This window comes from Bacillus rossius, chromosome 10 (genome assembly GCF_032445375.1).
Source record: "Bacillus rossius redtenbacheri isolate Brsri chromosome 10, Brsri_v3, whole genome shotgun sequence".
NCBI classification, from domain to species: domain Eukaryota; kingdom Metazoa; phylum Arthropoda; class Insecta; order Phasmatodea; family Bacillidae; genus Bacillus; species Bacillus rossius.
This window is the reverse complement of record NC_086337.1, coordinates 55192503-55207424: the sequence shown is the minus strand read 5'-3', so window position 1 is coordinate 55207424 and position 14922 is coordinate 55192503. Positions and strand designations below refer to the sequence as shown.

The 14922-nt window shown below is 40.7% G+C and overlaps 1 protein-coding gene across 1 annotated transcript; it reads left to right on the top strand.

Moving 5' to 3' along the window:
• The first annotated feature begins 5439 nt into the window (after positions 1-5439).
• On the top strand, positions 5440-12815 carry LOC134536352 (glutamate receptor ionotropic, delta-2-like). Its single transcript, XM_063376105.1, has 9 exons — positions 5440-5566; positions 6324-6474; positions 7630-7924; positions 8440-8555; positions 8870-9037; positions 9406-9626; positions 9786-9994; positions 11166-11446; positions 12569-12815. The coding sequence occupies exons 1-9, from the start codon at positions 5440-5442 to the stop codon at positions 12813-12815; spliced, it is 1815 nt and encodes a 604-aa protein (XP_063232175.1).
• Positions 12816-14922: the final 2107 nt, after the last annotated feature.

Genomic DNA, 14922 nt, shown 5'->3' with positions numbered 1-14922 from the left:
TAATGTGACGAAGTTTTAGCAGATATCTATAGACACAGTCCCTTGCTACGCCCAAGGAAAAAAACAAACAAACAAATGTGTTTAGGCAAATGGGAAATAATATTTCTTTTATTAATTCATCTTTAGGCCAGCGGATAGACAATGTTTTTTGTTATTTTGTTTGGTGTAAAAACTTGTAAAATATTTGGTGTGCCAACTCTGGAGCAAGCCACATACAATTGGCCTTGTGAAAAAACATTAATTTTCCAAATTTAAGCCAGCATTAGTCATCGATTGGCACACAATACTACTTACAGAGCTGTTCACGCGGCGAAACACTAGCATAGCCACAGACTTGATGAGCACATACAAAAACTGTTTGAGGACGAGTTTCGAACAGCTAGATTAATAACTTATTTATCGAAACTGTAATTGAAATAAAACAATTTTCCTGAATACGGTCTGCGAATTTATTGTTTATCTATGGTTGTGTTTGCATCATGTCCTCCACATTCGATTACGGGCCCGCCACCTTGTGACGGTCATGGTTTGCATTACATAAAAAAAAAAAAAACTTTAATTGAGATATTCCTTCATGATTGTAAAGGCAATCTCAAGTAGTTCTAAAACGTTACATCTTCCTTTGAAAGTGACGACGTATTCACAGGCCTATGATTGGTCGTGCTGAAGGGACCTCGGCAAGTCCCCTGCACAAGGCGAACGATCACGCGTCGGGTAAAGGGAATCATCTTCTTAATACTGTTGCGAGTACTGTCGTTAAACACGAGGGGGAGAGTTCATCTCCCGAATGTTTCCCGGATCAACGGCCAAACACCCATATTGCTGGGTTGGGCGCCTCCTCTCTACTCTTCGCTGGAGGCGAAGACCACAGTCCTCGATGTCAACAGCCTTACATGGATCTAGAAACATTTCAGCTTTTCTCAACAGGGTTAGAACTACCACAAGAGGAGCGGAAACGGTTAAGAGAGACGATTCTATAGAAAATAGGTAGAATATATTCTAACGGCTTCGGGAATGTCTGTCGAAGACGTGCATTGACAAGCTGCGTGAACTTAGTTGGCAGTGTTGTTTATTGGGACCTCCAATATTTTGAACGTGCTTCCGATACTTCCGTATCGTAGCTTCTTAAAAAAAACGGGGGAAGGAAATACGTATTATTTAATTATTGGTTGCGATTTAACAAAACATAAACTGTGTGTATCTAAATGAACCAAAATTTAATTCCATTTGATTAAAGAAGACATTGCTGTGCAACTTCATACAATTCATTAAAAAAAAATTTTAAAAATTAATTTGCACAATTAAATAGTTATTTTCTGTATAGTTATTGGGAGGGAATGCATACAAATATTTCAATAAAAAAAGGTATAAATAATATGCATTTTGGCACAAAACATTTTTTACCAACCATTATTTTTTTTTCTAAAACATATTGAATCAATGCTTCATTATTAGAAAGATTAAAAGAAAAACATTCACAAGCAATAGCGTTTGTGTACGTTTGGAATAGAAACTGTGAACACTTTTCAATATCCGCAAACACAACTATTCAAGTAATAATGGAATGGAAAAAATCCAGGTGGTACATAATTCATAACGTCATCTTGTTTCGGATGACTTAGACGTTATTTTGCAAACTTGAAATACAATTTGAAGCAATAAAATTTTTTAACTTGTGTTGAAATAAACATATTTTTTTGAACAAATGTTTTTATGACTGATTGTTGTATTAGGGCATGTTTCAATTTGTTTGTAGTCGTATAACGACACATTCTAGTTTTGTACGTGTATTTAAATCTGATAATACTGCAAAAGTAAAAATAATTATGTAAAATGTATATGAGCATAACAGAAACTTATTAATAATGTGTGTCCGTCGCGGATACAATTTTAATTTTTTAATCAGCGAAAAATGTCCAAGGAAGTTCGGGTATGCGTACGCATATATATGCACCTGTTTGAACGCTTGTTACGTATGCATTATTTTTGAGTAGGTAACACGTATTTAAAAGTTGAAACATTTTTGGTTAAATATAAAAGACTGATATGCTCCAAAAGCATGGAAAACGAAATAACTCTAAAAACGTGTGATTCTTTAAGTGCTCGCTAGAGATGTTGCGGACACGGAATTTAATGTAGAATTCTTTCAAAGCTACAATTATCTTATAAAAAACTAAAAAAATATTTCTGCAAAACTCCGTTCCCCCGGAGAAACCCCCGGAATGGCCACCGCATGGGGAGCCCAAGAAAAGAAACGGGCTCGCCATTTGGAAGCCACCTGGTGGGTTTTTTTCTGTTCCACACCACCGTTTCTTTGGTAGCCTGACTTGTTACAAGGGATTGTATTCCTACCAGAGAAAATGCCGCCATTTTGTCTGGGCAATCCGCCTTGGAGGAGCCGGGGCGCGAACCCGGGTCCTACAAGTCACAAGGCAGGCGCTCTACCCCAGAACCAGAGTGGTAGAGCGGATACTTGCAGTCTTCCTAACACCGACAAGATGTTACTCCTCGCGTTTATTATAGTTTGGTTTGTCTGACAATTGATTTGGGAAGCAATCATGTAGAATATGAATAAAATTTAAAAAAAAAACGCGAGAGAGGGTTTTAGTACTCGCCAGTGATGTGTAAAATCTAACCTCGGTTGAGTGTTATCTCATTGCAAATACACTTATAATACGGAACTCGGACACGAACTTTTACGTAGTTTATGTCAACCTTCAATCACGCCGACGATGGCTTTCAGCTTCAGTACCGTGAAAAAAACCTTCAGAATCTCAATGTCGCTTTTGTTTTCAAAATCATGATCACGTAGCACTTGCCTTCACACGGGGTTGGACCCTGGGGTCCGGGTTTTTAAACTAGTGAGCAAGTTACAGTAACTTGGCAACTTGAGGTTTCAGATATTAGTCTAGGAGGGTTGTTGTAACCCAGAGTGAGGTTATGTGGCGCAGTCCGTGTTCGATAGCAGCGCCTGTTCGAGTGCTCTCACGTAGTGACACAGCATCACCTCTCGATGACTCTTCTTAGCATAACGTACCGGGGCATTTTAGTCCGTGTCTCCGTGAGGAGAAATCAGTTTGGATTTTTAAATTATAAAATACTCTTTTATTTCAAAACGTGCTACTTTATTTTTTCCGCCACAAATATGTAGCCACGTGGCACAGTACAAAACATGTTACGCTGTACAGCATACCAAACTTTTTTTAAGGTTCCTTCAACTGTAATTGAGCAAAATATGTAGTGTCCAAATATCCGGGAGTTACAAAATACAGGGAAAAGTAGTCTAAAAACAAAACCCTGTTGTCTGTAATGTCAAAATTAACAATGCGTTGAGTAATTTTACACCTGAAGTCGGTAGACTCAGGAAATAAAACAACAATGCAATGAACACCGAGTAAGTCGCTAGGCGGCGTGGTTGACGTGTTGTGAACGCTACACACAACTTGTGAAGACTGGCCCTATTGAATCAATTACTGTGGCTAACTAACCCCAGCAAGGTTCCGGCTACTGCTTATTCATAACAAAAGTTAATGTAATTTCGTATATTATAATATATATGCCTCTAATAATAAAGGGATGCTTTTAAATAATTGAAAAATATTAACTTTTTATTTTTTTGACGTGACAACGTCTAATAAATCGATGAACGCCGGCTGCACGCACGAAAAAGTGTCCCAATACGCACATTGTTCCGTTACGCTGTGTCCCGTTACGCTCATTGTACGCATGCGCCGCATCTATCTCTCTTCCACTCGATTGGCCTATGCGTCCGAGGAGAAGAAAGACAGCGGCAGCACACAACTTACATCTACACGTGAACTATTTCGTCGACTGGTTATAAAGTGAAGTGAAAAGTTAATGTGGTTTTCATTGCTTATTACAACAACAATTTCGGCAATAAAGGTTAATTATTCTTGAATTTTAAAAATCTGATTACTAGTATAATTTCAAGTATTTATTCTTTTATTATTAAAATAAAAATGATTCAATTTTATTTATAAAAGTATGCAATCATTTCATCAATGTTTTGTTATGACGTTGTCACGTTAAACTATCGTCCGTAAACTGACTTTACAGACAAACAATTTTGTTTTTTTGAAATTTATAAATATAATAATATATTAAATAATATTAAATAAATTATAATTTATAATGCAAAAATATAATACATACAGGGACATAACTTCACTTTCATAAATACACTTGAAAAAGTTTATAAACTCTATTTATACATTAATATTCACAAACAATAAAGTTTTTTTAAATTATATGGACCAATATTCAATATCAATCGCTAAAGTATAAGATTTAAAAGCACATATATAATTTTTTAAATATATAGTGGCATGAATTACGGTTATATACCTACGTAGTAAATAGCCTTAAAATAATCAATCTCACTGCATATTCACCTCATTAAGGATAGTATTAAAACAATAATTGTAAAACACACATAAAATTTTAAAGAGGAAAGTGTCAAATTTCTTAACACTAATGAAAAAGGACCTTAGTACTCTTACTCATAAGAGTGAAAAACAAAACAAACTCGTCTTTATTTTCAATGCAGAACATTTATGCACAAATGAAAAAAAAAAATTGCTAAACAAACAACCGGGAATTTATTAAATAATGTTTATGCCCAGTTTCACACCTCCCACTAGGATCAAAAAATAAATTTTCTTAATTAAAAAACTATATAACCCCCCCCCCCCCATTTTTTTAACACGTTAGCGATATGACTTTTAAAATTGATTAAAATGTGCTAGTATTTTGTATTTGGGTGTTAATTATTCACGCCCAAATTACTTGCTTCCAATTTTTTTTAGATGAAATTCAGAAATGTAATTTTTCATCCAGAACATGGTTTTCACCATCTTTTAACTGGAATTTCGTAATAGTGCGTATCATTTACAAGGAAAAAATGTGATAAAAACAATAACAACACCGAGTATACGGGTTTATTTACGTAACCTAGTTAATGCATTATGCCAGATTAAAAAAATTAAAGATTAGGTACTGATGTGAGAACTAAATAATTGAAAACAAACATTTATAATAGTTTTGAATTATGTTTTTAATGATCGACTTTTCCCACAGTCAGTTAAGATACCCGTTTAGATGTATGTCATCATTAGTCATAGATGTATGTAATACTTGAGAAGCAACACTCGAAAGGAAATGAAGGACGATGTGGAGATCGACTCAGCAGACGGACGTGGTCACGTGTCTTCAACTACCAGTGGTGTCATAGAGGCGGACACATGGCAGACGCGCTGCCCGACACAAAGATGGGGGCGGACACCGAGACACACGAGACATGACACACGTCGTTAGCGGCCAAGTGGCCTTCTCCTGTCGGACAACACGGCAGCACCTGCACTTTATAAACCATCTCCTGCAAGATCCCTGTCACTGGGAGCAATCCTGCCAAGTGGCGTGATGGCGGCGAGGCTGCTGCTACTGGTGGCGCTGCTGGGGCCAGCCTGCTGTGTTCAACCAGACCTGCTGGAGTTCCTGCAGGCTGTCCTGAGGCCTCCTGTGGTGGTCCTGACTTGCTGGAGCATTCGTGGGTATCTCCTGCTGGAACCTGCAACCTGGCTGCTCATACCTCCATGCCTAACGTTATAAAAATAACACGTAATAAAATTTGGTATGCAAAGTGTGAACTACTTATAAAGTCAGTAATACTTTAAATTTTATTACAAAAAGATAATATCTGAGTACAGTTGCCCAAAAGATTCACAGTACAAAAACAGTCTTTTTTGACGTAAATACGTCTTTAAAATTGCTTCCATAGTGGGAGGCAATTAAAAAAAAACGAATGATAACAAAATTGGGGGATACAGTTTGGTGTTGCAGCTACATGTCTATCATCTCCATCCAAAATTTAGTTACACCGCTGTATAGCTTAAGGACCAAAAAATTCGTTACGCTAAGCGAGGACTGTGACGCATCGCGCGCGGTGGAGGAGGAAGCCAAGCCATTTTGAGGTCATTTTGCTGCATTTAGAGATTACCGTTTATTATAACCTTTGACTCGGAGAAGCTACGACGTTCGTTTGAGTTTCAATCGCCAGCTCTCGTCCAAATATATCGATTGCAAATATAAAACATTAGTGTACAACAGTTACAGGGAATATATAGCGTTATGTACACATATTCACGCGCAACACACGGTCGTGTCCATGACACAACCACACACCTTTTTTTTTTTTTTTTTTTTTACCTTGTACTGACGCTTAGAACCAATTCTGGAAAGTATCGGTAATTCTGCTACCTGTCACACCAGACAGTTAATAATCGTATATCTGTTTCACTTGATAGGAGAGTCGGTGGAACTGGTGAAGGCTCTGTCCCAGGCTGGGTTGATGACGTCAGTGCAGGACTGTCATGGCCACATCCCAGCTGCAACACCTTTCCAGCCAGTCACCTTCCTGCTGGACCTGCAGAGTGAGCAGGCTGCTGGTGTGATGAGGCAGGTCAGTAACTCTTCAGCCACAGAGTGCCAGTAATGTTGCCTACCCTCTTTGAGTTACTTTTATCGCAAGGTATACTTTCTTTATGTGAGTTGTGGTTACTTTATCTCTGTAGAAGTTATAAACTTAAGTACATCCACATAGCTGTGTTTGAATGGTTGAATTTAACACCTATTTGAAAGTTTCAATATACAATTTTTTTATATTACTAATTTTATGACCAATTAATGGTTAATAAACTCTTTGACTTGAAATTTATTTGTATAGAATGATTTTATAAAAAAAAAAGTTTGATGTGTATTGTGAGCTGATTATTATTACTATTACAAATCTAATGTTCTTGCCAGTAAAGAGGACATAATGTTGAAACATAAACATAATTTACCCAGAACTCTCATATCTGGTTCATGTAATTTTGTTAATGAAGTAATATGTTGATGAATGTTGCAGGCTGATGATAGAAACATGTTCTCACCACCTCATCGATGGTTGTTGATCAATGCTCCCCCTGGGAATAATGTGTCCAATTTCACTGAACCGAGGGTTACAGGTAACTAAACCGTCAAATATGTTAGAGCAACTGATGAAAAAAAAATTGTGATATGATCAAAAATACAAAATAAATAAATGTAAAGAGGTTTCATCCAAATATCATCATGAAATGAAGTAGCTTGGCTTCTGGGTTGTAGCCGTGTCCTTGGCAAATAATTCACCAACGTTTCGGTCCACATTGCAGTCACCATCATCAGGGAGCAGTTACCTACTGAGGTTCTTACAATTCTTTTCTTTTTTTTTTTTTAGACAACAGCCCCTCCACGCTGAAGTCAGTCTCGCACAAACGAAGTGATTGCGAGCCCTGTTAACCAAATGGGAGTGAGTTTAAGGGAGGTTCTTAATGCGTGCCAGATGGAAGGCCTATACGCTTGAGGTTCTTACCAGTTGTCCTGTCTTTACATACTCTGGGAAGGTGGGCCAGTAGGTAACTGCTCCCTGATGATGGTGACTGCAATGTCAAACGAAATGTTGGTGAATTATTTGCCAAGGACACGGCTACAACCCAGAAGCCAAGCTACTTCATAAAATGGCCGTGAAAGCCTGCGAACATTATTATCCTGATGGAACACAGTTCTTGCGTGTGTGTGACGGTCTCGTAGCAGCGAGGTGCTGAGGAGCAACCGTGTTGCAGACACTCCTGCCCAAGAGGGGGCCGGCGCCCGGGACACGTCCCTGCCCATGTTCTCCTCCATGAAGGTGTTCGTGGACAGCCAGGTGACGCTGGTGCACAGGAGGGGGCAGGGCAGCTTCTCGCTGACGGAGGTGTACAGGCTGGGGCCCGACCAGACAGCTGTCTTCACAGCCACGGGACAGTGGCAGAGGGGGTCGGGCCTGCTGGGCTGGCCCGCCAGGCGCACCAACCTGCACAGGACCACACTCAGGGCGGCCATGGTGGTGCGTTAAAGATTCTTGTTCTCCCCTTGAACTATTTTCACATTGTCTAATATCATGTGTCAGTTTTACTTTTTATAAGTTGTAGAAATTTCCACTGAATTCTAAATACAACTTTAGAAGTCACATTAACTTTTTCCCATTTGTATCTTTTGAAGATGCGCAAATATATATCTAGGTTGCAAGATAATGATAGATGAGTATTATAGGTAATCTAAAACCATTACCATAGTAGTTTTTCCAAGGTTTTAATCAAACTAAAAGTGTATAGACACTCATAGTGATGTTATTTGGTTCATTCGCGATAAATTTAGTTATGTTAAACCTTTCAAGCAATATATATTTAATAATTTACTGTTCTGTATTCAAATTTACGCATTCAAAAATTGTCATTTTTCTGCATTTCGCAGTTCTTTCAATCAACTGGTTCAACAATAATTTCCCGATGGGAAATATTACAAGGGCAAATTCAATTAAATGTCTGCTGTTAAGTTAAATTAACTGTCAAACTGTCGCAGGTCACTGAAAATGAGACGCTAGACCATCTGACGGATTTGCACAACATTCATGTTGACACAGTAACAAAGCTAAACTATATTCTGCTGCTTCATATTGGTGATCTCATGAATGCGAGGTGAGTCAAAAACCATATAATATTTACACGTTATCATTTAAAAACATATATTAATTACAAAGTTAATGCCTAGAAAGGCTTTTTTTATTAATTTGTTTTTCTGCTCTATGCTGTCACATCAGAAATTAGTTGAAAATGTTGAATGATTCAGAAATAAAATGTTGTAGTAAATATCATATGTACACATGTAATTTGTCATGAAGACATTTCTTGAACTGGTTCGAACTTCGCTAGTAATAAGATCATTCCATAAGATTTATAACCAACATGTTAACTGGATAGTTGTAATCATTAGTTGTGTTCCTCGTGTCCAGCATGGAGCTGAGCATAGTGGACACGTGGGGCTACCCCTCCAACGGCTCGTGGAGCGGCATGGTGGGGAGTCTGCAGAGGGAGGAGGCCGACATCGGGGCGACGGCTCTCTTCTTCACCGCCAACCGCTTGCCGGTCATCGACTACATAGCCATGACGACGCCGACTAAGTAAAGTCTCCGATCATTATTAACATTTCAGTGAATAACTTGATCCTTACAAAACTAAAATGATCACTCTAACAGTTGCTACATTCAAAAGGTGTTTCTCAGTGAGGAATTATATTAATAATCAGTAAGATATTAAATTTAAAAAAAAAAACAACTACCTTGTAAATAAAAAGCGTACCTATTCATTTTTGAAAAAAATATACATATATCAACTCCAAGAAACATGAATCTTGTCTCTACATAAAATTCAACAATAAACATGTTTTAAAATAAAATAAGTTATCTTATCAATGCATATACTTATTTAAAAGAAGTAAAATCAATGTAAAAGAATTGAAGCAATAAAAGATTTAATATTATGCTTTCAGGGTAGCCTTCGTGTTCAGGCAGCCACCAATGTCCTTCGTGGCGAACGTGTTCCTGATGCCCTTCAGCCAGGGAGTATGGCTGTGCTCAGCAGGTCTGGTGGCTGTCTGCACCACTGCCCTGTACTGTGCCCTCACACGGGAGTCCAGGCAGGATGCCTCTAGCCGTGCAGTCTCCTGGAGCGATGTCCTGCTCTTGTCACTGGGTGCCGTGTGCCAGCAAGGTAGGTGCACTGTCCTTCAGCCAGGGAGTGTGGCTGTGCTCAGCAGGTCTGTACTGTACTGCTCTGTACTGTGCCCTCACACGTGTCTGTGGTGTTTGGAAAGATCTTGTTGTGAAGTTGCTGGTACATCCAGACGCTGACACACACACGCTCTTGCAGGCTCACAGGTGCAGCCACGGGGAACCTCGGGTCGCATCGTCACCATCGTGCTGTTCGTGGCTGTGCTGTTCCTGTACACGTCGTACTCGGGCTGCATCGTGGCCCTGCTGCAGTCCTCCACGGACTCCATCAGAACCCTGCAGGACCTGCTCAACAGCCGGCTGGAGCTGGGCGCCCACGACATCGTCTACAACAGGTACTACTTCGAGGTGAGTTCGTGCTTGATGGGGAGTTGGGTGCTCTTCAACCCTCCAGCATTCGGCATTGAGATGTTACATAATTCCTGTAGTAACTTTTATAAATTAAAGCCAGTACCTATGTTGAAATGAAACACATTGTGCTTCCTGCAATTTCATTTGAACTACTGCAGATATATCACTTAAATTAAATTAATTGCATTGTTTTCATAAAAACTCTAAGGTGAATATTATGGGCATTGCAAATTGTTTCCCATATAGTTTGCAGCAAGCAATTGTTGTGGCAATTTGTTTAACTTACACTAGGCTTGTCCAAGCAAGACCGTTAGCTTGTGCAGCAAGATTTATTAAATGTTAACTATTTTACACTAGATAAGCTTGCAGCTAGGAAAGCTTACAGCAAGCTTGCTATTAGTCTTCCAATAAAAGCTCACATCAGGCCTGCTATAATCCTGTAAATACATCCTCACCAAAAGCTAACCACAAGCTTGCCAATACAAGCTTAGAATCTACTTCTTGCGGGCCGTCGGAGCGTGTATTTTGTCGTGTTGACGTCGTGGTGAGCTTGTGTCTGATTGGCTATTGGGTTTGTGTTGTCCATCGTGGCATTACGACTCCATCTATAATGTCGCATTGGCCTCACAGAGGCGCACGCCTGTGCGAGTGTCGGCCTGAGTCACCCGTGACTTGCACATGTGGGCTAACTACCCGTGTATGTCCTAGGGGTCTCGCTGGAGCAGCTCGCACAGCTCTACACTACACGCCACACGCGAGTTTAACCGGGTCACTTGACATTTCAGCACACTTACAAGCATCTAGTGCTCATCAACGCGATACTACATCACACCAGTCAGCCGAGCTGACTGGTGGGAGGAGCTTCCCTCCCTCCGCCGATGGCAGGTACAAGGAAAATTTCCTCAGAATTACACGACCTACCAGAGCTCACACAGGCCCACGGTGTGCCGAACTCATCCAACAAGACACGCGCACCCTCCCGTTGATCCAACTGGTTATAACAAAAGTGTGTGGGGGGTTTCATCTTGATGTACTATGCACCGGGCGAGTCACAGAGACCTGGGTTCCTGGCCTCGCACACGCTAGATGCCCCGGTTGGAAGTGTGATGGAGCCGACTGCGCAGTGCCACAGAGAAAGTGAAAGAGAGAGAGGGGGGGTGGGTTCCAGACGGCCTCGGACCCGGTGCGCGCCGGTCTGGCGAGGAAGGTGCTCGCCCCGGGCCCCGGGAGGCACAACCTCCTGGAGCTCGAGCCGGGGGTGGAGCGGCTCCGTCTCGGGTTCTTCGCCTTCCACATGGAGGTGTGTAGCGGCTACAAGGTCATCAAGGAGACCTTCACCGAGGAGGAGAAGTGCGGGCTGCAGAGCATCGGCGGATACATCCAGCCGGACACCAACGCCTGGATCGCCGTGCGGAGGGGCTCGCCCTACGCGGAGATCCTCAAGCGAGGGTACCGTTACAGAGTTCAAGCAAGGCACTGTGCCTTGCAGTCTTTTCAGTCAAAATAATTTAATGCACTGATTTTCAAAGAGAAATATCAATAATGAGCAACAAAGGTGCATTAATACTTTAAAAAACGTACACAAAGCCAATAGGTATCAGTTGTTCTCAAATGTTACATGCTTAGACAGATCGGCTATTTCCATGCAAAGACGTGATTGGGCTGACAATGACAAATCTGTTGCACCCAGGACAGTGAGCACAGAAAAAAAAAAATACAAACTTGGAGAACACAGTGACTCAAACGAACTAAATTTTGAAACTGATTAGGTTATCTGGACGACACAGTGACAACGGTAATGAATGAACTCAGTAAGGGTTGGTTCTAAGACAAAAAAAGTTGCGACGTTTTGGGGAATTATATATGATTCCGTCATAAGGCACAAGCAGACTGATTGCAGTAATTCCTCTAACATAAACAAACCACCTTGTCCATATTCCTGTTTAGTTCGAAGGTAGAACTAGGAGATTATTAGGTATTTAAATAATTTTTTAATGGACGTAAGCAAAGTATTAAAGAATATTGGTGCCAATGTAGTGCAATTGAATATGATTATTACAAACAAACATAGGACTGATTGTTCCTCTATTGTCTATACTAAATTTTAGTTGTTTTTTTTTATATAATTTCCTGCTGTGGCATGTGTTTTACACGGTTATTCTCTGGGATTGAGAATTTTGCCAGGTGATTTTAACTGCTGGCTCTAATATGTATACCACTGGTACACAGATTTATTTTAATGAACGTCAATTTACAAATTCATTTGTCCCTCAGATTCATAACAGTTGTAAATACTTTAGGTACTGCCACAGTGATGGTGGAAATACAATAAAAGGCTATGAAAACTAATCAATAAGTCATAGCGGTTATAATAGGTTGGTGCCAGCACATTGAAAGTTAGAAAGATTTTACTGTCTTAAAAGGAAAAAAAAAACTTTAAAAGCGCCAGAGGACATTATAATTTTTTAACAGATTAATTACTATGAAACACTGTTTAAATTCATTGGCACTCAACAGTAATACCTGAGTCCACGGCCATCTAGCACACTATGAATTGTGTCTCGTGTTCAGGTACCGCAAGGTGCACGAGCACGGGCTGCAGAACCGCGAGCTGGTCCGACTGTACACGAGGAAGCCCGAGTGCACCGGCCACGCCTCCAGCTTCGTGAGCGTGGGGCTGGTGGACTGGTACCCGGCTCTGCTGGTCCTCCTCGCGGGCGCCGTCGCCTCTCTGCTCGTGCTCTTGATGGAGTCGGCGGTCCACAGGAGGCTGTTACACTCCCACACTGTGTCCTCAGTAACCATGGCCTGTGACTAGGGCAGCCTCGAGCTGTAGCTCCCTCTCTCCTTTTAGTTAAATGTCATAACCTTCTTAGTATATAACATAGCATTGCCAATATTGATAGAGCAGAATATGTTGACAGCATGATGGCTTCTATTCATTTAAATAACCTATGTCTGCAGAACTATAATTTCGGCCACTGATGATTGAGTTTTTTGATTGACTTCATCATATAATAATTTAGTATAAAGAAATTTGCTAAAACACAATGAATATATTATTTAATAGTTTTAAAAATAACTAAGATTTTATTTTAACATAGTTGTATTTTATGTAGTTTATGATGTCCAAAGATGTAACAAAATGAAGTGTAAATAAATAATGCCTAAAACAATTTACGCTTTTATTTCACTTAACTCGCACGGTAATTTTTTCTCCTTTGTGGTATAATGTAGTTTTATTGCCACACAATTTTTTCTTGAAGAAAATTGTATATATGTTTGTTGGGCGGCGAGGTTGGGTCCGTCCCCCACACCCTGGGTCTAAAGGTACACTGCTGTTGACCCGAAGAAGAAGGATAAAGATGGCGCAACGCCAGGCTGCCTTTCGCCCCGTGCGCCCGCAGTTCGAGCCGGTTTACTGGCTCGTCTGCTCACATCTGTCTTAACTGTCCCTGCCTGGGCAGCTGGGCTGGGTTGACGAGTAATGTCGCCCGCTCCTGGGGGCGCATGCGCCCCTGGCTAATAATAACCCAGGAGTGCCCAACATTTAAATGCGGGCCGCAAGGCCCAAGCACCCAACCCCTGCATGGATGATTTTTCAGCCCCTCCAACTCTTCTTACCTGGACCTTTCTTCCCTCTTGTCCAGTAGTTACCTGCTTGCTTAATGCATGTTAATTGATCCCGCATGACCCGGCCCAGGGTTTTCCCTGTGTCTATGCAGGTTTTACCTGGGTCACATTAGTTAGCTTTAAAGCTAGACGACTAATGGGGCATCAGCCATGGCGCCATTTGCTGCCATGGCTGTCCAGTAAACCCCAATAGCACATGATGCACGCGCCCTTGTCCTGCATGGTTAAACACCCGCATGGTAGAGTGTATAGGCTTCGGCCTGAGACACACTTAGGTCCTCCCCTAACCTGGACCCTCCCCAAACACACTTAGAATTAATTTAGGCTAGGAAAAAAATTGCATTATTTCGTAATATGCCTATTTCAGTAATACATATATTATTAATATTTATATAGGTATTATACATTCAGTAATTGCATGCATAAAAAAATAATTTATTGTGCAGAGGTAAGTGTTTCATAGCACGTTGTCTGGCGCAAAAACTGTCAATAGTATTCCTTGAAGGAAGTCAGTGGCATTGGAGCATCTTCAATGGTGTTGGTCTTTTGCAGGATGGTGGGGGGGGGGGGGGGGTGGAAGAACTTGAAGTTTCCATCGGCAAAATTGTAGGTCAGTGCGCTTGGCCAATTACATCCCTTATGAACATAACCCGACCTTACCTAGGACCACTTCTGAAAGGTCTGTATCCCAGACAAGTAGAAGAAGAAAACTGATACATTATATGTCGCATAAGAGTGGTCTAAGTGCCATTCTATACCATAGCATCCTCCTCCCTTATTCATCCTCACACTACACCCGACATATAAGGATCAGCCACTAACCTCTCCCCTCATGCACTGCCCTTCCTTAATTAATTTTGCATCCTCTTACATTTTCTACCAATCTCCATAGTCAATATGCATGGTTGCACTTAATAAACATAAAGTATGAAATAATTTTTTACACTTATAATTAAATACTGACACTAGTATCTCATTGTTTTGACATTTGCACAATGCCATATGATCTTTAAAATATTACTTATTATGTTTAAATGATCAGGGAGTAACTACCTGTTACAAAATGCTTTACTTTTTCGGTACCGTGGAGTATGGAAGATGGTAGAACCATAATTGATGTGCCTTCTGTGGAGTATCCGTTCAGCTATTCAAGTTGCGGGTTACACTGGGCGTCATAGATATGGAAACTATGTGATACGGCGCGCGAGAAGCACAGGTATTAGGACGACCGCTTAGAGTCGGCGGCGTGCTGGTGTATATTTGAAGGAAATAACGTGTCTGTGAGTCACGAG